At 38.8% G+C, this 27,461-nt stretch overlaps 1 protein-coding gene across 6 annotated transcripts in view; it reads left to right on the top strand.

Moving 5' to 3' along the window:
• The window catches only part of SLC4A7 (solute carrier family 4 member 7), a 119,253-nt gene that overhangs the window by 56,163 nt on the left and 35,629 nt on the right, over positions 1–27,461 (top strand). For 4 of the 6 annotated variants that reach the window (XM_055557982.1, XM_055557983.1, XM_055557984.1 and 1 more), the window contains exons 4-13: positions 913–1,051; positions 1,603–1,763; positions 4,977–5,126; positions 8,212–8,580; positions 12,909–13,024; positions 14,892–15,049; positions 16,725–16,812; positions 18,148–18,294; positions 22,311–22,417; positions 24,607–24,781. In XM_055557982.1, the coding sequence (XP_055413957.1) occupies positions 913–1,051; positions 1,603–1,763; positions 4,977–5,126; positions 8,212–8,580; positions 12,909–13,024; positions 14,892–15,049; positions 16,725–16,812; positions 18,148–18,294; positions 22,311–22,417; positions 24,607–24,781 (1,610 nt within the window). Of the gene's footprint in view, positions 1–912; positions 1,052–1,602; positions 1,764–4,976; positions 5,166–8,211; positions 8,581–12,908; positions 13,025–14,891; positions 15,050–16,724; positions 16,813–18,147; positions 18,295–22,310; positions 22,418–24,606; positions 24,782–27,461 lie in introns of all 6 variants that reach the window. The other 2 variants (XM_055557986.1, XM_055557985.1) reach the window with 1 other exon arrangement.

Raw genomic sequence — 27,461 nt, 5'->3', positions numbered from 1 at the left:
TAACCTTGTGTGTTTTTGTCTTGTCATTAATGCATTTTGTATAACCTCCTCCTCACATCTGTCTTTTCCTTTAACAGTTGTAATCTGCTTTGTAACCTGTTTTAATTTCCCTGTTGGGGTTTTAAGTTCCTGGAGGTTTGTTTACTTAGATGTAAAATTTGAATTTGACATCCTCTCTCATATCTGGAAGAATTTGATTTTGTTTTTAATTGATGCGTGTTGTTGTATGCTTATGTATTTATTCTGGGGCCCCTGTGGCTTTCAGCTGTTCTGGGCTAGAATGTATGTTAATTTCTTGGTTGGGAATCCTAACAGATTCCCACACAGATTTATCCACACAGATAAACTCAGGGGTCATGAGTGGCAGTGACCTGTCCTACGTCTCTGGCCTCAGAGACAGACTTGCTTTTCCATAAGAGTAAGAAAAGGAGTTTTGCGTTTTCTCATCTTTCTTTTTTTGGAACTCAGGGATTTTTTTTTTTTTTAACTTTTGAACTTTAATTAACTATTTTAAATGTTGTATGTTGTCTAACATTTCCATCTGTTTTTGGTGAGGGTAAAGTCCTGTTCTTATGCACAGTGTTTTCTTGGTTTTGGATGTTGCTTACTTTGTTTTTACAGAAGTTTGTTGAAGATTAGTATGAGTTATCTTTAACATATGGTTTTTCTTTTCCATCTGTAGAGGTGATCGTTCTGTGAAATTCTTTTGTTCCAGATTGTTGGCCCTTATTTCCTTTCAGAATTGTATTATTTTAATAATAATCAGAAGAAATTTGTTTTAATGGAATATATTTGTAACAAAACAGTGAGTAGAGAATTTCCTCACTTCTGGAAATTCTGTATTTAATTTACCTTTGTATTAACTGAGGAAGATTTTTGAGTGTGTGTCTTTAAATTCTGATTTTTGTCAAGACACGCCATCCCAGAGAGTCCAGTTCATCCTCGGCACCGAGGACGACGATGAGGAGCACATCCCCCACGACCTCTTCACAGAGATGGACGAGCTCTGCTACAGAGACGGAGAGGAGTACGAATGGAAGGAAACTGCCAGGTGCTGACGCGCTCGACGCTTTCAGCTGCTGCTGCTTGGTTTCTTTGAGTAATGAAAACATAAAATTGAAATTATGAGACACACAATGCTTTAAAACAATGAGTAGAGAATTTCCCTGTGTCTAGAAATTCAGTATTTAATTTTTCTCTTTATTCTCATAATTTGTTTCATTAAATAATTCTTAATACCATAATAGAACACAAAAGGAATTATGTTAACTGTAGATTTTCATGTCTTTAATTAGAGAAAAAAATCTGAGAAGACATTTTGCATATTTAAAGTTTAAAATAAGATTGGAAGTTGACACGATGGAATTCCAGAGTTTGTTTCTATAGACTTACTGTTCTGACAGCTGGACTAGAAAGAGGAACTGCCAAGATCTAGTGACTCTCAACATTACAGACCGTTAGCTTAATTTGTAAAAGTGTGTATAAAAATTGTATTTTGGTGATGGTGATCTTTTTTTCTCTTTATAAGAATATGCTTGCATTTATCATATTTAACAGAATCATCACTATTTGTAACATGTTTGTATACATTATACCTTTCAGATGGCTGAAATTTGAAGAGGACGTTGAAGATGGTGGTGACCGGTGGAGTAAACCTTATGTGGCAACTCTTTCTTTACATAGTCTTTTTGAGCTGAGAAGTTGCATCTTAAATGGAACAGTCATGCTGGATATGAGAGCAAGCACTCTCGATGAAATAGCAGGTGACAGCAAAGTGACTTCTTTATGTTTAAACTGCAGTGAAGTTGAGATAAATAAGGAATATAAAGTGGAATTCTAGACCGTTGATTTGATGGTTACACGTTGAGCTTCCGTTCTGTGCAGGGCAGTGTGAAGAGTTAGACGTAAATAACCCCTTTTTATCCTTGGTAAGTCTGGAGTCTGAAAGATGAACTGAGACAGATGTAGCTGCAGTGTCGGGAAGACTGTAACTCGTGCCGTAAGCAGGGTCCGGAGTCTGTTCTTTGGTGCTGCAGAGGAAGGAGCTTTTCGTTTCCTTGTTTCTGGACCATGGTATCTGGGGAGACCTAAAAGGTACATTAACTGTAACGTATCCATAGAATGTGAACATGTGGCAGCAAGGGGAATGTGGTGTGAGAGGAAAAAAGGTGTTCTGACGAGGAAGAGAAGGAAGAGAAGGCTGGAAAGTACCAACAGGTATGATCTCAGGAAGGTCAGTTCTCTGTGAGTACACAGATTTCTTGAGATTTGCAGGAAAATAAATTAGAGGTGAGTTACGACTATCCTTGAATTACTGGGTTAAGAAATTGGGTTTGATTTGATAGGCATTTTGGTCCTCAGTGATTTTTAAGTACGAGAATATTACCAGATGTGGAACAACTGGCTGGTTCAGTATTGGGAATAGGATACAACAAGGCTGTATATTCTCACCTTGTTTATTTAGCTTACACGCAGAGTACAACATGTGAAATGCTGAGCAGGATGAATCACAAGTTGAATTTAAGATTGCCAAGAGAAATATCAATAACCCCAGATATGCAGACGGAGAAGGCAATGGCACCCCTCTCCAGTACTCTCACCTGGAGAATCCCATGGACAGAGGAGCCTGGTGGGCTGCAGTCCATGGGGTCGCGAAGAGTCGGACATGACTGAGTGACTTCACTTTCACTTTTCACTTTCATGCATTGGAGAAGGAAATGGCAGCCCACTCCAGTGTTCTTGCCTGGAGAATCCCAGGGACGGTGGAGCCCGGTGGTGGGCTGCCGTCTATGGGGTGGCACAGAGTCGGACACGACTGAAGCGACTTAGCAGCAGCAGCAGCAGATATGCAGATGATACCACTGTAATGCCAGAAAGTGAAGAGGAACTAAAGAGCTTCTTGATGAGGGTGAAAGAGGAGAGTGAAAAAAGCTGGCTTAAACTCAACATTCAGAAAACTAAGATCATGGCATCTGGTCCTACCACTTCATGGCAAGTAGAAGGGGAAAAAGTGGTAATAGTGAAAGATTTGATTTTCTTAGGCTCCAAAATCACTGCAAACAGTGACTGTAGCCATGACACTAAAAGGTGTTAACTTGGAAGGAAAGCTTTGCCAAAAAGGTCCGTCTAGTCAAAGCTATGGTTTTCCCAATAGTCATGTATGGCTGTGAGAGTTGGACCATAAAGAAAGCTGAGTGCCAGAAAATTGATAATTTCGAATTGCGGTTCTGGAGTAGACTCTTGAGAGTCCCTTGGACTGCACGGAGATCAAACTAGTCAATCCTAAAGGAAATCAATCCTGAATATCACTGGAAGGACTGATGCAGAAGCTCCGATACTTTGGCCACTTGAAGCGAAAAGCCGACTCATTAGAAAAGATCCTGATGCTGAGAAAGATTGAAGGCAACGGGAGAAAAGGGTGACAGAGGATGAGATGGTTGAATAGCATCACCAACTCAATGGGCATGAATTTGAGCAAACTCTGGGAGATAGTGAGGGACCGGGGAGCGTGGTGGGCTACAGTTGATGAGGCCGCAAAGAGTCGGACACAACTGAGCGACTGAGCAACAGCAGTGATCTCGATGTGTGTCAGCAGGATTATTCTGGGAGGAGGAGGTGGGGTGGCTTTGGATTAGAACAGGTTAGACGCCAGGAGGTTGTTTATTCTCTTGGAATGTCTCAGCAAGAAATGCCAGCGACCTGAAGTGTGGCAGGTGGTACCAGTGGAAATGGAGAAAGACAGAAAGATGGTTGTGATGAAGCTACTTGGTCATTAGCTGAAGTTGCTCAAAACCAAAATCAAATTCAATAGTAATAAATTTTATAGTGCGACTAACTAGCATTATAGTCACCTCAGTATAAAAAGAAAAAGCTATCGTAATTGATTTTCAAGAGAACCATAAATTTATTAGAATTTCTCAGGCTGGAAATACTTTGATGTTTCCAGATTGTTAATTTGACCTTGTGCTGCAAATCTTGATGTTATCAAAGTCCTTAACTTTCTTGTCTTCTATAAATGACTAAGGGATTTGGAAATTAGAAATATTAAATTTAGCTTAATGTAGTATGTCTTACTTTGGCTTTCCAGTGATCACATAATACAGTATATCTTAGTAAATGTATAGTCCAGTTTTCACATATATGGTAGCATGTAGTTGTGGTTTTACTGTTAGAGTTTACCTGCTAGTTTGATCCCTTACAGTTTTTCTCTGAGGAATCGTACAGATTTGAAAGCTTGACTCTTATTTCAAGTTAGTGGCGCTTTACAAAAATATTTATATCAGTGTGTACTTTGTAAATTAAAAATAGTCCAGACAGCACAGCAACATATAAAATGTCATTGCCGGCAACCCCCCCTCCCCCATTTCCCACACCCCCTCAAGCCTGATACGTACATCTTCCACAGAGTTACTACTTCATGTTTTATCTGTTCAGTTACTCACTGGTTTTCTACCTCTGGACGAGTGAGAGCAGAAACTCAGTCTGCTTGGTTAATTGCTGTATTCCTAACACATAATAGGTGCTCAGTAAATAGTTAATTATTGAATGAATGAGTACAGATATTCATCTACAGTTTTGGAGAAAAATATGAAGTGAAGCCATAAAATACCTTCATTTCTTAGGAAACCAGTATTATTTAAATATCCAGTTTAATGGAATTTATCATATACATATCAGTAGAGCACCTTCAGCTCTATAGGAAGGCTCTTGGTGTGTAACAATAGCTTTTTAGTAAATAATAGTATTTATTAAAATCAAAGTCTCTATTAATATGTTCATTTTTGTTGGATAGTGTTCATACTTATCATTATGCATCCATTATTAAATGTTAGAAGAGAATAATGCTTTCGAGAGCTATGTAAAAGTCTTATTTTCCTGGTAAGATTTCATTTACTGTTGATTATGTGTTACCGTCATCCAGGTGCTAATTTTATGTAGTAACAAGGACTGTTATCTGTGTATTTTTCTTTGCCTAGATATGGTACTGGACAACATGATCGCCTCTGGCCAGTTGGATGAGTCCATCAGAGAGAATGTCAGAGAAGCCCTTCTAAAGAGGCACCACCATCAGAATGAGAAGAGGTTCACCAGCCGGATCCCCCTAGTTCGATCTTTTGCAGACATAGGCAAGAAACATTCTGACCCTCACTTGCTTGAAAGGAACGGTGAGATAAGTTGTGGTGTCCAATTTTTCTAACACTTTACTAACAGCATTCCAGCTTGTTACAGTTAGCATTTGGGGAAAGAAACTCATTTTTTGTAGATAATTACATAGGTCTTTTATCTTTTTAATTCTTTTTTCAAAAAATAATAGTAGTATTTGTGCATTTAAATATTTCATTTCTGAAATGTCTTTATAATGTGGCAGAATTTTCTGTAGAAATTACTTAGATGAGAAAATTAAGCATTTATTCTGTTAAAATGGGACATTGAAGTATTGGTAATATTTAAACACTACTGTAGGCTTCCCTCATAGCTCAGTTGGTAAAGAATCTGCCTGCAGTGCAGGAGACTCCGGTTCTATTCCTGAGTCAGGAAGATCCCCCGGAAGGGATAGGCTACACACTCCAGTGTTCTTGGGCTTCCCTTGTGGCTCAGCGGGTAAAGAATCTGCCTGCAATGTGGGAGACCTGGGTTCTGTCCCTGGGTTGGGAAGATCCCCCGGAGGAGGGAAAGGCTACCCACTCCAGTACTCTAGCCTAGAGAATTCAAGAGTTGGACATGACTGAGCAACTTTGACTTTCATTTTCTTTCAGATACTACACTGTACATAACGCTGATTACTCTCCTCCTTGCTTCTTTGTTTCTGTTCAAGAATTCTTGTATGGTTGATATAAGAGCTGTAAATTGCTATCTATAAATGTAGTTTAATCTTTTGAAAATTCAAAGTCTTATGTTTGGACCTTTAATATTAGATTTTTCCTAAGATTTTTTTTTTTCCTCCTGAGTAGACTGTACTTGCTGGGCATAAACAGTATTTTGGAGCTGGTTTGCTTTTAATTTTCCCAGCTTTTTATTGACATAATCTGTAAAAGGTTTTTGTACTTGTTCCTGTTTTATGATGTCTTCAAGTCACGGAGAGTGGCACAGACCCATGTCCACTCACTCACGGGTCAGCAGCGGGTTGATGGGACATGGGGAGACGGTTCGGTAGCTGCTCCCCTCTGTCCCTGTCTTACAGCTGGCATGCTGTCGCTGCGGCTCTGTTAGGGTCTCAAAGATGGCTCTGATGTGACAGGGACTCTGGAAAACCCAGGTTGGTCTGTTAGATCTCTGGCAGAGAACTGGGGTTGATCTGAGGGTCACTGCTGTGTCGAGCTGCTACTGTTACGCAAGGCACCTGAGAGTTACAGTAAAGAGGAGTGGGGCTGGGCCACAAACCCTTCCGCTCATCTTTCTGTCTCTAAATAAGAGTGTGGCTCTTAGCTGCTACAAGCACACTCACAGGTGGAAGCCTTACCACATGTAAGGTTAGCAGTACTCAGTCTCCTTCTGTGGCTCAGTCTAAGATAATTAAGTGCATTTTCTTCTGAGTATTTGATCATTAAAACTCTTTTTAATTTGTTTAAAACTGCTTTTCTATTTTCAAGGGACCTTAAGAATAAAAGAAATCTCTTACGGGCCTAAGTTGAGTTTGAAAGCAAGCCATCCATGTCACCGCTTTTTTTCATCTTTCCATATATTGCATATTTTCTAGTTGAGTAAAGTGAACTCGTTTGCCCAGAGAGACCACAAATCTTTCTCCTCCATACATAGTGGTTCCTGATTATCCTCCAGTTGTCTGTTGGTTCCTTTTAATCATAAGACATTGGCTGTTTTCTTGTAGATGCCATTTTAGCATGGGCATTCTTTTATTTTGCTGTACTACTATACTTGTAATTTTAACAGTTTTTCTGCATCTGGCTTATTTTTTACCTAAATAGTGGTGGTTTATGGAGTAATAGTTAATATATGTAATATTTTGGGGATCTCTTGAGCATGTAGTTTTTATTATATCAGTAGTTCCCCACCTTTTTGGCACCAGGGAACTGGTTTCATGGAAGACAGTTTTTCCATGGACCAGGGTCGGGAAGGTGGAGGCTGCTTCTGAGATGATTCAGGCACATCACATTTATTGTGAATCTCATTTCTATTATTACTGTATCAGCTCCACCTCAGATGGTCAGACATTAGATTGCGGATATTTCTATTATTACTATATCAGCTCCACCTCAGATCATCGGACATTAGATTCCAGAGGTTCGCGACCCTGGACTTAGATCCGTTGGGATTGTTATATTTCTCATGCTTTTCCTAAAAAAAAAATATTGTTCCACTAAGCTACTCTTCCTTAAAATAACCTGGTGTTTGAACTATAAGTATACATGACCTTTTGAAATACTCTAGAATTCCTTATCATTGTTGTTGGTAAGAAATACTTTATTCTTTGCTAGTTAAATTAAACATCATATGTATTTGTTTTAATTTATCTGCTGCATTAGATATGGAAGCATATCTTATGACATTTATTAATATCAGTTAGATAGTGAGCTCAAGAATATGTTATCTTTTAAAATTGACATGTTTCTATTTTGAAAAAACATTCCTATGACTCGCCTTACGTTTTTACATTTTACTTTGAGAGTTTTGTCAGTAGATGGTGCCCTGTTGACTTAATGTTATAAAGACTTGATACTAACTTTAAGTTAGGAATCACCAGATGCTGTTAATGTGGGCTCTTCTTGTGAGAGAATATGTAGCAGTTTGGTCCAATGTAGATAAAATGCACTAACTATAAGCTGTCAGTGCTGGTAAGTTTTGTTTGGGGTTCTGTTTCTTAGATTATTTTTGTGCTATATTTTCATTTGCTATTTATCATTTTTTAAAGCAACAGCTTTGCATTGTTATTATTTTTTGTTTTAAAGCCACACTGTTGGACTTTGTCGTTCCTAACAGAATATTGTCCCTCTCCATCTATCATTAACGTTGTTTTTCATTTTTTTGTTTTGAGTTTTGGATGCACCTTCAGAGAACTAATTATAGTTTAAGCCATTTTTCAGTGATTTTCTAATATTTAAAAATCAGAGTGTCATACTAACCCTGACAGCATGAATTTGAAATTTTGGACCTTTTTTTAAAGCTTGCGGTTTACAGTGTAAATTGATTTTTGTGTGTCTCGTTTGCCTTCTGCGATAAAACTTCATCACTTTTCATTTATTTGTTTTACCTCAGGGGAAGGCCTCTCAGCCTCCCGCCACTCTTTGCGAACAGGTCTGTCTGCCTCAAACCTTTCCTTGAGAGGAGAATCACCTTTGTCTCTTCTTGTCAGTCATCTTCTTCCTTCTTCGAGAGCCGGGACCCCTGCAGGCTCGAGGTGCACAAGCCCCGCGCCCACCCCTCAGAGCAGCCCTCCTTCCAGCCCTAGCCTCAGCCACCTCCACGCCAGAGCTTCCCGGCAGAGGCAGCCGCAGGCCCCAGAGCTCCTGGTGTCGCCTGCCAGTGCCGGCGTTCCCACAGTAGTAATCCATCCGCCCGAGGAAGACTTAGAAGCGCTGCAAGGCCAGGAGCAGAAGAATGAGGAGAATGTTGACGTAACTGCAGGCAACTATCCAGAGTCCTCCATGTGTGGTGCTTTCTGCCTCTGGACCACTTGCACTTGGAATGCCTCTCAGCACATAGCTTTATCAGCATTATGTAGATGATGCTTACAATTTATTTTGACTTCTGCATGTTTTTTTTTCTTTATAGTGTATTATAGAGAAGGATAGAATTATTTTAAAATTTAAGTTTTACAAAGATCTCAAAGGAGCTTACACATAATTTAAGCCCTTTGAAAATTTTTTACTGAGGTTTTGCAGGTCAATACATTTGAATGGCTCAGACAAATGTAGACATTTTTACAAGTCATCTTTTAATTTGCCATGATTAAAAAAAAATGGTGGCTCTTCTTGTGCATTTCATTCCATCAAGTGAATGAACACATGCTTTACATAAAGTATAATGAGAAGCCTTTTATCTACTGTTTGGTGCTTTTGTGTAAGGAATGCAGTATGTTTTCACCTTCCTGATAAAGGTAGAATGAATGTTCTTTTTCTCATCTTGTCTCTGAGAAGATTGAGGTTCACTGTTGACTGCCTGGAGTCATCATTATTCCCAGACTAGTTTTATAATTTGGAGTAGACTTCAGTTGTCTTTTATTTAATGCTGTATCTATCTTTAATCCGAATTTACCTTCAAATTTTTAGGAGTAGAGTTCCTATAGTTGCAGATAGGATTTATTTCTACATAAATTAGAAAAATTATGTCTTAGTGGATAAACGGTTTGTAACTCACTTAAGGGTTATTATATTTCTATTTGATGAGTTTATCTTATCACTGTTTGTACAGTGAAAAAAATTAAGACTTGGAGATGTTAAGGTTAGACCATAAATGACCAGACAAAGGAATTGAACCCAGAACTATCTACAACAATAGTATAGAATTTCATTGTAAATTTTAATACTTTGTGGAAAAAATGTATTATAATGAGGTAACTAAACAAAAATGGAGGGAAGATACCTAGAAATAATTGCTCAGAAATAATGAACACTTTTACTTCATTAAAAAGGACTAACAAAATTGACTATTTTTCTTGAACAAAAATAACTTGAAGTTACTTCCCCTTGCATTTGTTTTTACCTATATATCTCAGTAGTACTGACTATTTCTTGTTTTACCAGCTTCAATCTAATTAATGATAAGAGACTGTAAACTTTGTATGGGAAGAAAGGGGCGTACAGGTTCCCAGTGACTTACTAGGTCATGTTAAGAGGGTAAAAAGAGCAGTTAACTGAAAATTGAGGGACACAATTAAATTTTTCCTCTCCCTGCTGTTAAGTATGCCATGGGATTTACTCGCCTTTTGGAAGAAAAGAAACTGGAGTGTAGGGAAGAGAGAGGATTTCTGAGGACAAGGGAGAGCTCATAATTGCTGTCTAAGATGACATTGTAGAAGGAATGTAGTCACGGTAACAGGGACAGCTCTTCATTAGTCCCCGCTGCCTAGAGCACCCGGAAACCCTGCTGTCTTTTCCTGAAGTCTGATGAAGAAGGTGGCCTCAGCATCATTTCTGAGAGACCAATGCCAGAGATTTTTTGTGTCATGAGGTCACAATTTGTGAATACCTGTAGGAAAGAAAAACAAAGAAAGCAGTGTTTCCCATTAGCTATTTTTTAGAGAACGCTTACGTAAAAGACGTACCTCCCTTTCAGTGCTTGTGGTGCCCTCTGACGCAGTGTTTCTTGCCCTGGGCACCGCTGGCGTTTTGGGGTGGCACTTCTGTGTGGTAGGGTGTCTGGTGCGCTGTCAGCTATTGAGCAGCACCCTTGGCCCACACCCACCAGCTGCCAGCACATTCATAGACTCCCGTGCATGGGAACTGCTGTTCCAAACACTTCTGCTTTCAAATTTTTAATGACAGGAAACTTCAATATCTTTGCTTAATTTTTCTCTAGGTAGATATGCTATTTTGAGGGAAAAAAAATGGAAGGACAAAATAATAGAATTACCAGAGTATGACTTAAATCCCAGGATTGAGTTTATACATACTCATATTTGCTTTTTCTTTTGCTTAAAGCAAGTAAAGAAAGTCCTTCCAAGTTATCTGTGCTCGTTATAGTTTTAATTTCGGGGAACTTATTCATTTAATTCTGAGCACTAGGAATTTACTGTAGGAGCAAGGACATTTCCTTTACCTTTCCAGGATATAGCTTTAACTTAGCTGACATTAGGAAAGCCTGCGTGGAGAAGGCGGTGGTGGGAAACTTGGAGTGTGCCCGGCCTGCCGCCTTAACATGTTCAAGGTGAGCAGGTAAGGCCCTGATGACCTCGCGCCCTCTCTTCTGACTTTGGTGGAATTGAGTTGCAGGTCGTTTCTTCTTCCCATTCCTATTGAGCCTTCTCTGCATCCCGTTCTTCTCCCCCGGGTGTGGTGGCCAGGGCTGTTCTGAGAAGCTGTGTCTATGTTTTCCTTGGTTATGCGTCCGCAGGTCGGGTGCAGTTTGTAGTTAGCAGCGTGTGTGTTGATGGTCACTTGTAGTTGCTGCCAGGGCATTCATGATACTCTTCATTTTCTTGTGTCGGAGTTGGTGGAAACCACTGAAAAATACTGCGTAACTTTTTCTTCTTCCTACTTGGGCATGTATTTTAATAGAGGAATGGATTCTATTATATAAGTTTAGGGGCAAAGGTCAAAGAAGAGGCTAAAATGGAGAAAAATGAGTTCAGTTTAGGCAATAGTTCTTACTTCAGAATTGTTTACAATTTCTAGGGAATGGGTATATGGCTAAGTGGACTGCATATGACTAAGTGGACTGAAATTTGGGGTCACAGTGGCATCCTGGTGTAGGTGTTTAACAGAGAAGTGGGTGTCATGAAGGTCTTCTTTTACTGAATTTAAGCTGTGAGCTCAAATGACTTAGTTTCAGGTTACTAGTTAGTGTATGTTGTATTCTATAAAAGCAAAAATGCATAGACTATATCTGATACGCTTAAAATTTTAAAATTTAATTGCCACTGTTTAGAGTTTATAGGCTCTAACCACAAACAGTGCAGTGGTGAATTTCTGTGGGTCGCTAGGCTGTTGAGTGGCAGACTTAAAACTAGAGGTAAAGTCTGTTGCAGTTGTCTGGTGCATTTTCTCCTGTGATATTCAGTGTTTGGGGTAATACATTAATATTACTATAATATTACTAATTAGTAATACTAATATTACTGTATTAATACATTAAGATTACTGTATTCTTGAACTAGAAAGTTTGGGTGTTTTGAAAAAATTAGGTACATTTAATGGTAGAAATCTGTGTTATGTACTCTAAAATTTTTGTAACATTTGAACTTTTTGCAAAATACATAGTAGTAATGATTAATAATAAGCTACTGGTGTTTTTAGGTTATTTTTGTGTGTGGCTTGTTGCTGCTGAGTTTTACTTGAACTGAGTATACCATGCATGAACATATATGTATCGCTTGTAATCCAGACAAGCTAATTTAATAGAACGTATATCACTGGAGAAGGAATTGGCAACCCACTCCAGTGTTCTTGCCTGGAGAATCCCAGGGACGGGGGAGCCTGGTGAGCTGCCGTCTATGGGGTCGCACAGAGTCAGACACGACTGAAGCGACTTAGCAGCAGCAGCAGCATATCATTTCTAATCCAAACAAACAAATTTTATAGATTGAACTGTCTGTGTCTTAGAGGTTGAGTGAGTTGCTTAAGGTGATGCACATAGCTACAGAGTAACAGAGTACTTATTTTAACATAGATCTGTTCCCTTATAAGATCCGTATTCTTTGTATTTATATCATAAAAACATTGCTATTGTGTTTTAACATAGTCCTTAGGAATAATGGCAGTAGACAGCACTTGAATTTTACCCAAGAGAGATGAAAATTCATGAGGAAACTCTTCTGATTATGAAGGATTATGGCAAAATGAGTGTATATTTCATTGACGTAGCGCTTGCATTTTGATTTAGGGTTTATCAGAAGTGTTACATTGTTACTGATGTAAGTGTGTAAGTGTGGTTAGGCATCTTTAAGTTCTGCAGTTCACATGTCTAAGCGTACAGTGACAGTCTATGTGCCAAGTATTTATCGTGGTGATCAGACCCAGGTCTTCCACCTTCTCACTTTTTTCTTTTTGCAAAAGGCCACCATTTTTGTACATGCTAATTGTATTATTTTAAATGTTAACATGTGTAGCTTCATTATTGCTTAAAATGTTATTCCACTCTTGCTGGTATGGTACTAACACTTGGCACTTTTTTTTTTTTTTTTACCTAGCACATTTGCTTTTAGTAAACCCATCACTTTCAGGATATGAGCAAATTCAGGTTGCAAAGTGAATTTTCTTCTTACTACTTTGGAATTTGTTTGTTCTTAAATACAGGTATTTTGGCCTCTCCACAGTCTGCACCTGGAAACTTGGACAATAGTAAAAGTGGAGAAATTAAAGGTAATGGAAGTGGAGGAAGCAGAGAAAATAGTACTGTTGACTTCAGCAAGGTAATTTCTGTTATGAACTATACATTTTCATAATCATGCTTACTGAGGCAATTGCTAGCAATGTGACTGTATTAACAGAGATTATAATAATGTTTAATAACCGGTGCTTGTAAACCTGATGTGATGCTTGTGATGTTAATTTAAGATCAGAAATTGTGAAAAAAAGGTAACAGTCTCATAGCACTTGAATAATGTTATATTTTACTAGTGTTAGAAATTCTGACAAAAGAACATGGGAATAATACGGTGTTTTCATCTGTACCTACGCACAGATATCAGGAACTACAGGCGTTTGTTGTGGAGCTGCCACTACTGGAAAGATAATTCTGGGGGTGATGCTTCAGCAGTAACAATTCAGCCTTTGCTCGGCTGTAATGTGATCCCAGAATTACTTTCTTGTGGTGTCAGTGCTTTCTGGAATGTAACTGGGAAGCATCGGTGCTTCCCCATGGGTAGGTGAAGGTAAAGACATGGACTGAGAATAACTCACCTATCTCAACTGTGATGTTTAATTTTTATAGGTGAGTGTTTAAATGAAATGTGAAAAAGAGCTTATTTCAAAAGAACAAAGCAAAAAACTGCAAGTTCAAATTACAGTTGAATTTAAAGCATACTTTATGAGTACTACCTCTGAATATCTGATATCCATTGCAATTTTTTTGATGGTGTTGGATGGTATTTACTGTAGGATACAAAGTCAGACTTCTAATTAAATGCCATTATTTCAAGTAAGATTCAGCTTTTAAGCCTTTATGATGCGAAGTCTGTAGATCACGTTTTGTAGAAAAGGCACTTAAATGATGATTTGCGTTATAGCTTTGCTGAGCTTCATGCTCTGAAATTAAAAGCCTTGCGTTTGCGACATCGTACTGTTGTTCTGTTGTAACCTGATTGTATTTTTACTGGTGCTCCAGTTATTTCAGATGAGTGTCAGGTTTTCAGCAACGGAATTGCTGTGAACAGATTGCTGTAATCTGTATCACAGGTCTCCTTTAGACGTGGCAGGTGCCCTTTGTGTTCTTCCGTGTCACAGCTGTGCTTTCTTTCACTTGGTCCATCCCTGTGCACACCCGCTTGCCCCCGCTCGGGCAGGACTCTGCCTCCTGGCAGTGTAGTTGTGGCACGCTGGGTGTGGCACTCACGAGGCCCGCTGTAAGTGCTGGTTTTGTGTTCCTAGAAGCCCTGGTAGTGGTTGTTCAGTGACTTGTGTGAAGCTGCATACAAACGAAGGAGTTCCTGTACTTTGATATTATGTCCATAACCTTTTCTTTGTAATTATACACAGACAACCTAATTCAATTGTACAGCACTACCATATACGTATACCAATTATGACTACTTTAGTTGTAAATGAAAATAAAAACGATTTTTCCCACTTACTGAAAATACTGGGGAATGCCCATAGTTCATTAAAATAAAAAGGGTTTATAAAATACAAAGGAACTAATTCATGTCTAAGATTAAACAGTAGATAATGACTAAATGAATATTTTTAGAACTGTGTATAATTTCATGGACCATTGTTAGTTTGTGAACTATACTTTTGTCTTCAATAGTTTTTTAATGAATAGTGCTATATAGTCATTGAAACTTCTCTCTAGTTTGTTCGGTAATGTAGATCTCTGCAGTAGTGAAGATCATGACAGTAATCCAGCTGGGAGTACTGTTTGGTAGTACTGTTTTGGTTGCCCTTTTGTATTCGTCAGCTTCATTCTTTGTACTTGTGAGAATTTTGGCACTTACACATCCTTTAGATCACCAGTTTTGATTAGCGAATAGTAGTCTTAAAGCATCTTTTTCCTGTTTCCTTCTAGACTGATTAGTACCATGTACACTTTATTTTAAATTATTATTTATTTGTCAATAGGTTGATATGAATTTCATGAGAAAAATTCCTTCAGGAGCTGAGGCGTCCAATGTTCTGGTGGGAGAGGTGGATTTTTTAGAAAGACCTATAATTGCGTTTGTGAGACTGGCTCCCGCTGTTCTTCTCTCAGGGCTAACTGAGGTCCCCGTCCCTACAAGGTAAGGGAGGGTTAACTGCAGTTAACGTTCTTCCAGAATGTCCCAAATCTAGAGGAACATGTTGCTTTGTGTAATGAAAACTCCTTTTTATGGTTAATGGCGTCATTGCCCCAGTGTCTTGACTATTAGAGCATTAAAGATTTTTCTTTCTTTCTGGACTTCCCTGGTGGCTCAAATGTAAAGCGTCTGTCTACAATGAGGGAGACCCAGGTTCAATCCCTGGGTTGGGAAGATCCCCTGGAGAAGGAAATGGCAATCCACTCCAGTACTATTGCCTGGAAAATCCCATGGACAGAGGAGCCTGGTAGGCTACAGTCCATGGGGTCGCAAAGAGTCGGACACGACTGAGTGACTTCACTTTTCTTTCTTTTCTTTCGGGAACTTAAAAAAAGCATCCTTTAAAAAATACATGGCATTTATGTTTTTATAATAAAGTTCTATTCATAGTATGTTCTGTGCAGGCACTGAAGTCAGAGAGGATGGAGTTGAATCCTTGCCCTGCTGCTTTTTGTGGGATGGTCAAGCCAGGCTTCTGCTTTCTAAGCTTTCCTTGTAAAATGAGGGTAACAGTACCTCAGGGTTGATTAAATGTAATAATGCCCCTGAATTAGGCAGAATGCTTTGTTCTGACCTGATCCAATCTTCTGTTCAATATACATTAAGAATAATTAGCAAGTTGTGTTATTAATACAAAGTATGATCAGTTAGCTACTGATTATATGAACTTAATTACAAATGAGAATAATTAAGAATATATTTTTATAGTAATAAATATGAAGAATTAATTGCAGCCTGATTGAAATGTACATGCTAGTTTTTTTAATAAGCTTTCCTGAGTTGCATTAATGGTACAGTACTGAGATAAATGAGAAAAGTAATTCATAGATTCATGTTTAAATTCTTACAAACCAGGAAGATGAATACTCCCAGTTTGGATAAGTATGAATATTAATATTTTACTGTATGCTAATAAGAATATAACTAAGTAGGAAGTTAAATAATTTTTTTTGGATTTCCCTAATAGCTCAGTTGGTAAAAAAAAAAAAAGCTGCCTGCAATGCAGGAGACCCCTGTTTGATTCCTGGGTCAGGAAGATCCTCTGGAGATGGGATAGGCAATAAGAGGTTGTTAAACAATAAGAGGCTGTTAAATGATAAGAGTTGCAAATAAAATACTTTTACTTCCAAAAGGGTTAGTCCCTTATTTTCCCTTATAGTGTCTTTATCCAGATTGTAGTTTGAGGGACCATGAATTTCTTATGAATACTCAACTATTTTAAGCCAAAGTAAGTACTTAAATGGGATTGGTATTCACTTTATTCACTTATTTATTTCTTTTCATCAGTACAGACCAGAAAAAGTTGTTTACTCAAAATTCAAAAGGATATAGAAGATGGGAAGCACCGTCTTTAATGTAAAACACTGATTCCCTAAGTACTTTTTTACTCTAAGAAAGATGGAAAGTAATAACTTGGCAAAACTTAATTATGAATGCTGTTTTTAGTTTTGTGATTCATCTGAATAGAGTTGCCAACCTTTTTGCAGCCATTAGGATGTGAGGATGAAAAGGAGGTCTGAGTAATGTTTCTGTGTTTACATTCGTATGATTTCTTTATGATTCCTAGACTTATGTCTGTTGTTCATGTTTAAATCTCTCTGTTTTAATGTTCCCTTAGGTTTTTGTTTCTGTTATTGGGGCCTGCAGGCAAGGCACCACAGTATCACGAAATTGGAAGATCAATAGCCACCCTCATGACGGATGAGGTAACGAACACGCCCCTTGACGCGGACAATGATTGTGAAGCATATAATGCATATTAAATTATAGACTCTCTTACCTTCTTTGGTGATTTTAAAGTGTATTTTATGGGTCTTTCTCTTACAGTATTTTCCTCTGTGCTGTCAGTAATACGCAGATTTGAATAAATCATCTTAATGTAGATGTATCAGTGGCGTCCCTGTTGTATATTTGTTTAAGCGCTTCACTGCTGCCTTCATAGAGTCTCATCTCTGTGCTTTTTGAACCTTATCTGCTCTGACTGGCTGCTTTTCTCTGCTGTTTGCCCCGCCCACTTGGACTTCCTTTCTGCGCTTTGGATATGATGCGCGTGGCGGCCTCTGGACGCTGAGCACTGTCTTCACCCTTCGCCCCACTCCCTGCATGCTGCGCCCTCGTCTCAGTCAGATTCCTCCTGCAGCGCTTCCTCCTCTGAGACCCCTTGCTCAGCACCCTGTCCTCCCCATCCGCTCCCTTCCTTTACCTGCTTCATGTGTGCAGGACTTTTGGTATCCACCTGCAGTAGTATACTCACGGAATTGCCCCTGAGTTCTTGAGTGCAGGGACTTTGACTTATCTGTGTTGTGCCTGCCAGAACTTCCCTGGTGGCTCAGTGGTAAAGAATCTGCCTGCCAATGCAGGAGACATGGGTTTGTTCAGTCCCTGGTCCGGGAAGATCCCACGTGCTTCAGAGCAACTAAGCTACGACTCCTGACTGAGCATTGCTCTAGAGGCGGGAGCTGTACATGCTGAGCCTGTGTGCCTGAACCGCAGAAGCCTGCACACTCTAGAGCCTGTGCTTCCAGCAAGAGAAGCCTCCACAGTGGGAACCCACACACCGCAAACGGGGAATAGCCCCTGCTTAGCACAGCTAGAGAAAAGCCTGCGTAGCAGTCAAGGCCCAGCCCAGCCAAAAATAAACAACAGAAAAAGAAAAGAATTGTACCTACCAAACAGTAGGCACCCAGTCCATAGGAACGATCAAATTAATTAATTATTTTAAGTAAAATTGTTATCATACCTCATGATTATTCCTTTAGGATAAATGATATTAAAATGTTATTTCCCAAGTAAAATTTCCTCTTTCTAAAAATTATTGTGTATTAACACGTCATTAGTTTCTTTTGTTGTTTGATTTTTACTGTTAATTTATCTGGTAATACTAATAGTGAATTATTTTTTCAAGTTGTTATCGAAGGTAGGGTCAAGAGTTTAGGTAATTATCTTTATGTAAACTTAGTTATATTGAAAGTGGATTACTATGTATGGAATTTTCTTTCAACTTTAAAATCGTTTTACTCAATGTGTTTATTTTTCTTTAGATTTTTCATGATGTAGCTTATAAAGCAAAAGACAGAAATGACCTCTTATCTGGAATTGATGAATTTTTAGATCAAGTGACCGTCCTACCTCCAGGAGAGTGGGACCCTTCCATACGCATAGAGCCACCAAAGAGTGTTCCGTCTCAGGTGAGGACCTACACAATGCTGCTTTGAGTTCCTTTTTAAAATTTTTCATTAAACTTTTTCAAGTAGTTTATACATTTTCAAAACTCAAAACTGTGTGAAGAGCTACAGCCGGAGAAGTTGTCCCCACCGTGTCGTCTCTGCCATCCCACCCTGTCCCCACCTCTTGCCGGTCATCATTTGCTATTTGTTTCATGTTATTCTTCCACTTTTTATTCAGTACAGGGAAATATGAACACACAGTCTTGTTCTCTCCTCTTTCCTACCAGATGTGAGCATCCTATATGTAGCGTTCTGCACCTTGCCTTTTTCAGGTAACGGTATTTCCTGGAGGTGTGATGGTAAGAAATCGTAAAATCTTCCTCCTCCTCCTCACAACTCTGTTGTATTCCAGTATGGATGCACTGTAGTCTGTCCTGTCCAGGTGCAGGCTGTCTTCAGTGTTTTGCTGTTACAGACCACATCGTAGCGTTCGCCTGCCGTCTTGGTCTTGGGCAGATGTGTCTGTAGGATAGAGTCCCAGGAATAAGATTACTGGCTTACATGGGAATTTACTTACAGTTTTAGCAAATGTTGCCAGAATCTCCTCTTCTTGGGTTGAACTGTTTTAGACTCATTTTGGTGATGAATGAGAATGCCTGTTTCCCTACAGCCTCACCAGCATGGTATCTTGTCAAACTTTTGGATATTTGTCAGTATGATGCGTATCATTATCTTACTGCGGAGAAGGCAATGGCACCCCACTCCAGTAACTTTTGCTTGGAAAATCCCATGGATAGAGGGGCCTGTTAGGCTGCAATCCATGGGGTCGCTAAGAGTCGGACACGACTGAGCGACTTCACTTTGACTTTTCACTTTCATGCATTGGAGAAGGAAATGGCAACCCACTCCAGTGTTCTTGCCTGGAGAATCCCAGGGACAGGGGAGCCTGGTGGGCTGCCGTCTATGGGGTCGCACAGAGTCGGACACGACTGAAGTGACTTAGCATAGCATAGCATTATCTTACTGTATCAGGCATTTTAATGTGATTTTAATTTGTATTTCTGTAGTTAGTGAAGTTGAGTATTCCTGAATACTTGTTGTTCATCACCCTCCACCAACTTTTTTTTAACATTTGAATTATTCATTGATCCTTTTGCGTTTATCATGACGTACTACGTAGAGAATGCCTACAGTTTATCTTTTTTCTAAATTGTCATCTGTTTGTCCCAGTATATTAAAAAGTTAAGCATTTTTCTGTTTGCTTGGTGATGTTGTCTTTATCATTTACTAAATTTCCATATTCATTCAGGTCTGTTTCTGGGATTTCTTTTCCATTGATTGGTCTAGGCATGGACCACTTACACACTTTAATTTCTGAGAGTTTTTGGTATATTTTAATATCTGGTAGATCTGCATTCATTCCTGACCTCTCTCTTACTCTTGTTTTTCTGAATTTGTTTGGTCATCTTTGCATATTTATTTTCATACTAGCTTTGAAATCAACTTTCTGTTTACAGAAATAAAGTGTGATTTTAAAAAAATTGTGGTGGAAATTAAATTTCTAAATGAACTGAGGGAAAGTTGAAATCTTTTCAAGAACATGGTATATCTTTCCCCAGTTGTTTTCCTGACTGTTTTCAAGTCAGTTTTTGTGTCCTTAAGGAATGTTATAAAATTCTCCTTATGGGCACCTTACACTCGTCTTGGTGAGTGTGTACATAAGTCTTTTATCTTTGTTTCTATTATAATTGAGGTCTTTGTTCCATTATATTGCCTGTTGCTTTTATATATATGTATATGTATGAAGGCTATTGGTTATTGTATATTTCTTTTGTATCCTGCTGCCTTCCTTAATTCTTTTATTGTGTATAGTCATGTGGTCTCCAATAAAAGATAATATTATTCATTTTCTAACTCTTACACCTTTAACATGTTTTCTGTTGTCTAATGGTATTGACTAAAATCTCTAATAGTTTTACATAGTAGTTGACTTTAAAGGGCCTTTCTTAATTTGTTCATAATTGTAGTCAAAGTCATTAGTGTTTCTCTCATTAAAAGTTACTATCATTGGTGCCAAAATATATATTTTATCATATTAAGAAAATACCCTAATTTCTGTTTTATTGAATTTTTTAATATAAGTGAATGTTGAATTTTGTCAAAGGGCTTTTTAGCATCTCTGGAGATGATCATATGAATTTTACTTACCAGTTATTATGGTAAATCATATTAATAGGTTCTTTAATTTGAAGACACTCTTGCATTGTTAGAATAACCCAGCTTAGGCTTTGAAGTGTCTGTAGTCTTTGTCTAATGTTTTTTTTAAGTTGCTTCCATCTCCATCTGTAAGTAGATTGGTCTATAGGTTTTTGTGCAGTCTTTACCTTTTGGTAATCATCATTAAACTTGTTTCATAAAAACAGATTTTTTAAGTTTTCCTTTTTCTGTGCTCTTTAAGTGGCTTAGAATACTTTGATTCTAGAAGTTTGGAAGATTTTTTAGTAGAATTTTCTGAGCTTGACTCTTATATGGTAAACTTCAACAGCTTGTTATTTCTTCTGTGGAAATTGGTTTGTGTAAGCATTCTCTTTTTTCTGGAATCAGTTTTGGTAAGTTATATTTTCCTAGAAAATTACCTATTTTCCTGATTTTTGGTGTCAATTTTGGGAAATTTTTTTAAGTATAGTACCCATTTTATCAAGATTTTTCATTTAGTTGCACAAGGTTGTGCTGTATAGTCTCTCTCCCTCTCACTGTATATTTATATATTGTATATAAATAAAATTGGTGACTTTGCCCCCTTGTCATATCTTTGGTTGTATATTAGCTGATATTTAATCATATTGTTCTAATAGAGCAACTTTTAATATTTATTTCAGTTCTCCTTTTTAAAAAAGTATATTGTGTTTTATAACTCAGCTTCTGCATTTAGCTGTTTTATTCCTTTCACTTTCCTTCAGGAAAGACTTTTTTTTCCACATTTGGTGAATTAAATGCTTAATACATTTATTTTTGTCCTTTCATTTTTCTTGATATAAGAGCTGCTTTGTTTTCTTGAGTGATGCTTTTGCTGTATCGCATCAATTGTGATGTACAGTATTTTCATTAGATTTGTTTTGTGGGAGTTCAGTAATTTTGTTTCCTCTTTCCCGTTTGAACTTGATGTAAGTTAGTTTTAATCTTGACACTTTCAAATGGCAGTTTTAGGGTTATGGGTAAGTCGTGCTGCTTTGTAAATACTGAACGTGCGACGCAGGGAGTTCACTGCTGTGACTGATCTGGGGCTGGCCCTGGGATGGACACACCCCCACCCCATGTTTTTCTTTCTCCCCATCCCTCTTCTTTCCGGTCTCTGTCTCTCTTCTCTCTGTCCCTCTATTGCTCTATTCCCACTTCACCTCTCCCCCAGCCCACTTTTTTTTTGGTCCAGTAACCTCTGACCTTTGGAAGTAACAAAACTTGCTCCCTGAGGAGGAGAGTATCTTTTATCATGAGAATAGTACTCTTGAGTTTGTAATAAAACATAGTAGGGAACTGATTTTTATGAAAATTTATTTGATGACTCATGCTACTTACATCTTAAGGGAAGTATTTAATAAGAAAAAATGGCATTTACTTTTTTTCTTAATGTAAAGTATAAAGTATATTTTTTCACTAGTGAACATGAATAAGGATTTAAAATTCTAGTTGAAGAGATGTTTTATTGGATTTTTATGTCCCTGTTGCTGAGTAGTAATTTGCAATGATGTGTGTGAGTGTTCTATAGTATATTTGATGTTAGATTATAAAATGAAAAATGCCAGTATAAATTTGAAATATTAACAGAGACAAATTTTAGATTCTGTTTCAAAGTGCAGTGTCTTTAAAGTGGAAGTTGATACTAGGAAGCATTTTTTTTTTTCGAGGAGTACTGGTTCGACATATAATCAATGGGAGAGCTCATGTTCCCTTTAACGAAGATGCTATTTTGGCTTCCTTAAAACAGGATTCTGAAAGATGTGTGCGTGTTGTTGTTTTTCTTTTTTTGTGAAATGCAGGAAAAGAGAAAGATTCCTGTATTTCCCAATGGATCTGCCCCCAGCTCGGGCGACGCCCCGAAGGAGGCAGCGCACCACGCGGGGCCCGAGCTCCAGAGGACTGGACGGTGGGTACAGACGCGGCTTCCGTGTGGGTGTCTCTCGGGGGTAGAGACTGATGTGATGCACAAGGCAGAGGCATGCTTTTTCTTTGCAAGTGTTTGGAAACTAAGTTTGTCTAGTATTTTTCCATATTTAAAAAAAATGTGTATTGTTTTCATAGGTATATAATGTTAAGGATAATTACTGTGCATTTAAAAATAGTTTACTAGACTATATTGGGTTCTGTATACTAGGATTTAATTTAAAACAAAAACATTATGCAGCATATGTTAAGAATACTGTAGTTCTGTAGTAGGTTAATTTAATTGGCTGTACAGAAGATTTCTTGAGAAAGCGTGGCGCCCTGTTGCCATTCTCATAGAAAGTCAGAACGATGGGAACAGAGAGGAATCACAGCCACTGTGTTGTGTGTGCAGAGACGTAACACTCTTCCGTGAGCAGCATGCCATGAGATGATGTAAAATCAGGCAGACAAGCATATAATCTCTGGAAACCTAGTTAGAAAGATTGTTGCAGAAGTTAATTCTTGGGATAAAAAAATAGAAATATTGCCAGGTACAAGCATTGTCTTAGAATTTTTTGTAGAGATAGAAAAATACCATGGTATTGCCATAGTATAGAAGAAAGCATGTGGATAGTGATACTGTTTGCCCATTGGTGCTCCCTATGAGCTAAAGATCTTGGATCTTAAATAGTAGTAGTCTCTGAATATACTAGAGTAAACCTCTGCCCCCATGCAAAAGGTGCTCATTTGAGTTATTAGTATTGTTACTTCTTCAAACGGAGGTAGGGTTAGTCACTAACAAGTACATAGTCAGGCCCCTATTGATCATGTTACCTGAGAATCTCATATAAATTTTTGACGTGATGATATAGTTTCATTAACTAGATTATCATTGGCACCATTTTTTATTACAAGTTGGCACCCTTTCCTTTGTAGATTTTTTAGTCCCATTGCTTCGCATTTATAGGATAACTTCTTCCAGCTGTCAGTGTATGTTTAGGTTTATTTCAGTATTAACTTTGGAAACAACTAGAATGGTAAAGTTTGAAACGTCTAGAGCGAGAGTCCCCAGCCCCGGCCCTGGTCCATGGCCCGTGAGGGCCCAGGCCTCAGAGCAGGGGGAGCGGCGGGTTTACAGCTGCCCTCCGCCCCTCACATCCTCCCAGTCTGTGGAAAAAGTGTCTTCCATGAAACTGGTCCCTGGTGCCAGTAAGGTTGAGGAATGCTGATCTCAAGCATTTGAAAGCATAATATTAACTTTTTTGGTGTATTTTTCTGAGTAGGGATTTAAATGATTATATATTTTATAAGTCACACAATCTTTTTGAATTACTGGTTTGCCACCAGTATTTACTGAGTATCTGCTGCTTCCCAGGCAGTATTCTAAACCCTGGAGAGAATAGCAGTGAATAAGACAAGGTCCCTGCTCCTCACAGACCTTGTTTTGTAGTGGAGTGCTTTCAGATCAGGTGTATCCAAAAGTCTGATTGAAGAAACATTGAAATGAGAAGGATCTGATTCACAAATATAGATTTAAATTTACTAATTAAAACATCTTTGTTTTATTAATATACACACTGGTTTGACTACATATACAGTAAATTACACACACTGAAATAGTTTTTAGACTTTTTTCTAGACCAAATATTTATGTGTTTGGAGTATTAATTTTAAAAGTAAAATTATTTAATTCACTACTGAGTGAACCTGAGCACAGGTACTTACTAAAGGGCATTTGGGGACTTATGATTTATATTATAATTGCATTCCTGGTATTTCTCACACTTGCCTTTAAGATTTATAATGTAGATAATGATTAATAGCATTGCTTACACACATTTTCATAAATGGGCTGTTAGGTTTTATTTATTTTTATTGTACATTTCCTTGCACATTTGTGTTTGATATTGCATTTACTTATATAAGTCGTTTGCCTGTAGTCGTTTCAGTATATAGTCTGTAAGATATAGATGTTTGTGTCTCTTTTAATTTAGTGAGATCTACCTTTCTGCTGTCAGTGGACTAGATTAAATGAGTGTGTCTTCTAAAATTTGTACCATTATTTAAATAGGATATTAATTTTTGTTGACAAATGCTAGGCACCAGCAGTTTTATGTAGCCCATAGTTTTAGTGTGAACAGCCAGAATCCTCTAGTGTACAGTTTGACGAGTTTCATCTCACCTATTTAGGCTTTTTGGTGGTTTGATACTTGACATCAAAAGGAAAGCACCTTTTTTCTTGAGTGACTTCAAGGATGCATTAAGTCTGCAGTGCCTGGCCTCGATTCTTTTCCTATACTGTGCCTGTATGTCTCCTGTAATCACTTTTGGAGGGCTGCTTGGAGAAGCTACAGAAGGCAGAATAGTGAGTACAAAGATTGGTAGTGGCCAGGCTCTTAGCTCCTCAGAGGCAAGTGTCTGTGCATTTGTCTCACTATTCCTACTTTTATTTGAAGAGTCTACCCACAGCATGATTAACCCGTCCCAAAGCGGACTTCCCCCAAAGGTAATTGCTGTGGAAAGCATGGGGAAGCCATTTGAACAGGAGAAGATGCACAGTTGAGGTAAAAAAAAAAAACCAAGAAGTTTTTCATGGCTTGCTGGATGAATGGTTTTATCAATCGAGTAAAAGGCTTGTATTGTCTCGGTGGGGGGAGTGGGTGGGGGTGTTCAGATGAACTGAACTCGTCCCGGTGGGTCGTGGGTGGGAGAATTTATTGGGGGCAGGGGGTGGGTGCTCTGTGACCTTCAGGGCATCATAGGACTAGTTAGAGCCATGTGATTACCAGTAACTCGTCTGCCCTGGTGGGTCCACCAGGCAGACCATTGGGAAGAAGGGAGCATAATTATGGACAACGATGGATTTTGAAGTGGTGTTTAATTTTGCTGTTACTAAACTTGTGTGAAAGTTGTCAAAAGCGTTAACTGGAAAGTATAACTGAAAACTACATCTGTATACTGACATGACTAGAATGAAAGCTTTTATGTTTTGTTCTGGGTAATACCATACTGGGGCTGTGATTACAGAGCTGCTGTGTGAAACTGAGAAAGTGTTTTTTGTTGCTGTTTATATACATTTTAATGGCATTTAAGTGAGACAGTTTGTGATTCCTAAGTGTATTTTGTTTAATGATATTTACTCTTTGGAGAAAGTTTATTTTTTATAGATCTTAGGTTTTGTAAAAACCAACCAAACCTAAAGTAGTAATAATTGCTTAATTCAAGTGTTTCATAAGCTGAACTGAAATCTTTCAACTCAGTTTACTTTTGGTTATTTAGATTCATTTACATTATTCTTTTATATTATTATATCAGATATATATATATATTTAGTAAGCTGCTTAAAGCAGCTGTCACAAGTTGTATGTGTATTTCTGCTGGTCCCCAAGGAGGTGTGTCTTGTCTGTTACCATCACAGAAATGCTGCTTCTTCCTCTTGGACTGTCACTCACTGGCTCCCCATCTCATCCTGCTCTTTAGTACCCCATGTGTGTGATAGCACTCTAGACATTGGAGGAGTATGGACACGGGTAAGACACGGGCGTGTGTCTTCTGTCCTCTGGGTCCTAACCGAGAGGAAGATGAGACAGTGTACATGCAGTTCCTGTGTCGTGGTGTGCTGCGCAGCACACCAGTGAGAGGAAGGAAGACCTATAGAAGCAGAGAAGTCAGAAGGATTGTGGAGGGACCTGATACGGAGACGATGTGTTTCTTTTCAGGTGCTTTATTGGAGTTTCAGGTAAAAGTGGAGACGTTAGGAAGTGTAGATCCAGAGTTTCTAGACTGGTAGGAAAGAAATACAGAGTGGGAAGCTGAGATAGATGAGGTTAGCACTTTAAAGGGAGAGGAGAAGTGGGAAGTTACCCCATTTGTGGATCAGAAGAAGGAGGGGAGTGAGGAGAAAGTGGCCCAGCAGATTAGACATGGGCACAGCCAGAGCTTTGAGCGAGAAATCCGGACGGTATAACTTTGCAGAAACCAAATCAGAGGTAGAGAAAGCGGCGACACAAGCAGGGGCTGCCCCGCGCCCTGCAGTGGGGTGGGTGAGGGGGTGCCGAAGGTGGGCTTCTGCTGGGTGGCATGGAGACTGAATGTGGGCTGGGGGAGGCAGCAGAGTGGGGCTGTGATTTCTCTAGGGAAAGATGGGCTTCGGTTTGGCAGTGAAGATAGAAATGGTTTAACACTCGGGAAAAAGTAGATCTGGGTAGAGGAACTAGTGAATGTGGCAGTGAGGGGAAGGGTAAGAAAGGTCTCCTCCGGGCAGAGTCTGCTTTTTCCACACAGCACTGGGGGGGGAGTTCATTCTGTGCCCCTCGGCCTCTCCACACCCCCAACCCACCCCCGACCCCCCACCCCCCGCCATTAGCATTTCTTTATCTGCCATCTCCTTGTTTCTGTTTCCCTGCTTTCTATTTCTGGGTGATGTTTAGACATTTTTTCCCTTTGATTTGAGCTCTAAATATACATACTGTAATTGAACCAAGGATTTTTATAACAGCTTATCAGTGTCTTCTAGGACAGTCTTTTTTGTCTGTGGGCAAGAAAACACATTTATTTCATACAACTCATAAATATATTGTTAACATGAACTCTTCCTCATTTTGCCAAAAGTGAAGTCTGTATGTGGGTTTGATCCTGTTTTTATACTAAGAGTTGAATGTCTCATTTGCGACATAACTGTTTCTGCTGTGAGTTTGATTCTGACACGCTGTTAGTACTGATGTTGAGAGCTGCTACCATTTGTTGAGTGCATCCCATATTCCAGACTGTGTTCCTGCTGGTGTTTTCAGAAACACTGCTTCATTAAGCTCTCCTGGCTTTCATCACCCACATTCAAAGATGAGGAAGGCTGGGCTGGGTGAGTTTGAGATGGGGCCGTGGTTCAGCAGCTCAGGGCTCGCAGGAGGCGGTCTGCTTCCTCAGATCTGGTCCCCTGGAGCCCTGATCTCTGCTCGCTGCTTGCTGCCTCCAGGTCCAGGAGGGCTGTCTCTCACAAGTGCCTTCTCTTTGCTTTCCTAATGCTAGGCTTTCCCTTCTCCTGGTCC

This window comes from Bubalus kerabau, chromosome 20 (assembly GCF_029407905.1).
Source record: "Bubalus kerabau isolate K-KA32 ecotype Philippines breed swamp buffalo chromosome 20, PCC_UOA_SB_1v2, whole genome shotgun sequence".
Classification (NCBI taxonomy): Eukaryota; Metazoa; Chordata; class Mammalia; order Artiodactyla; family Bovidae; genus Bubalus; species Bubalus kerabau.
The sequence above is the reverse complement of the archived record's forward strand: the minus strand, read 5'-3'. Positions and strand labels throughout refer to the sequence as shown.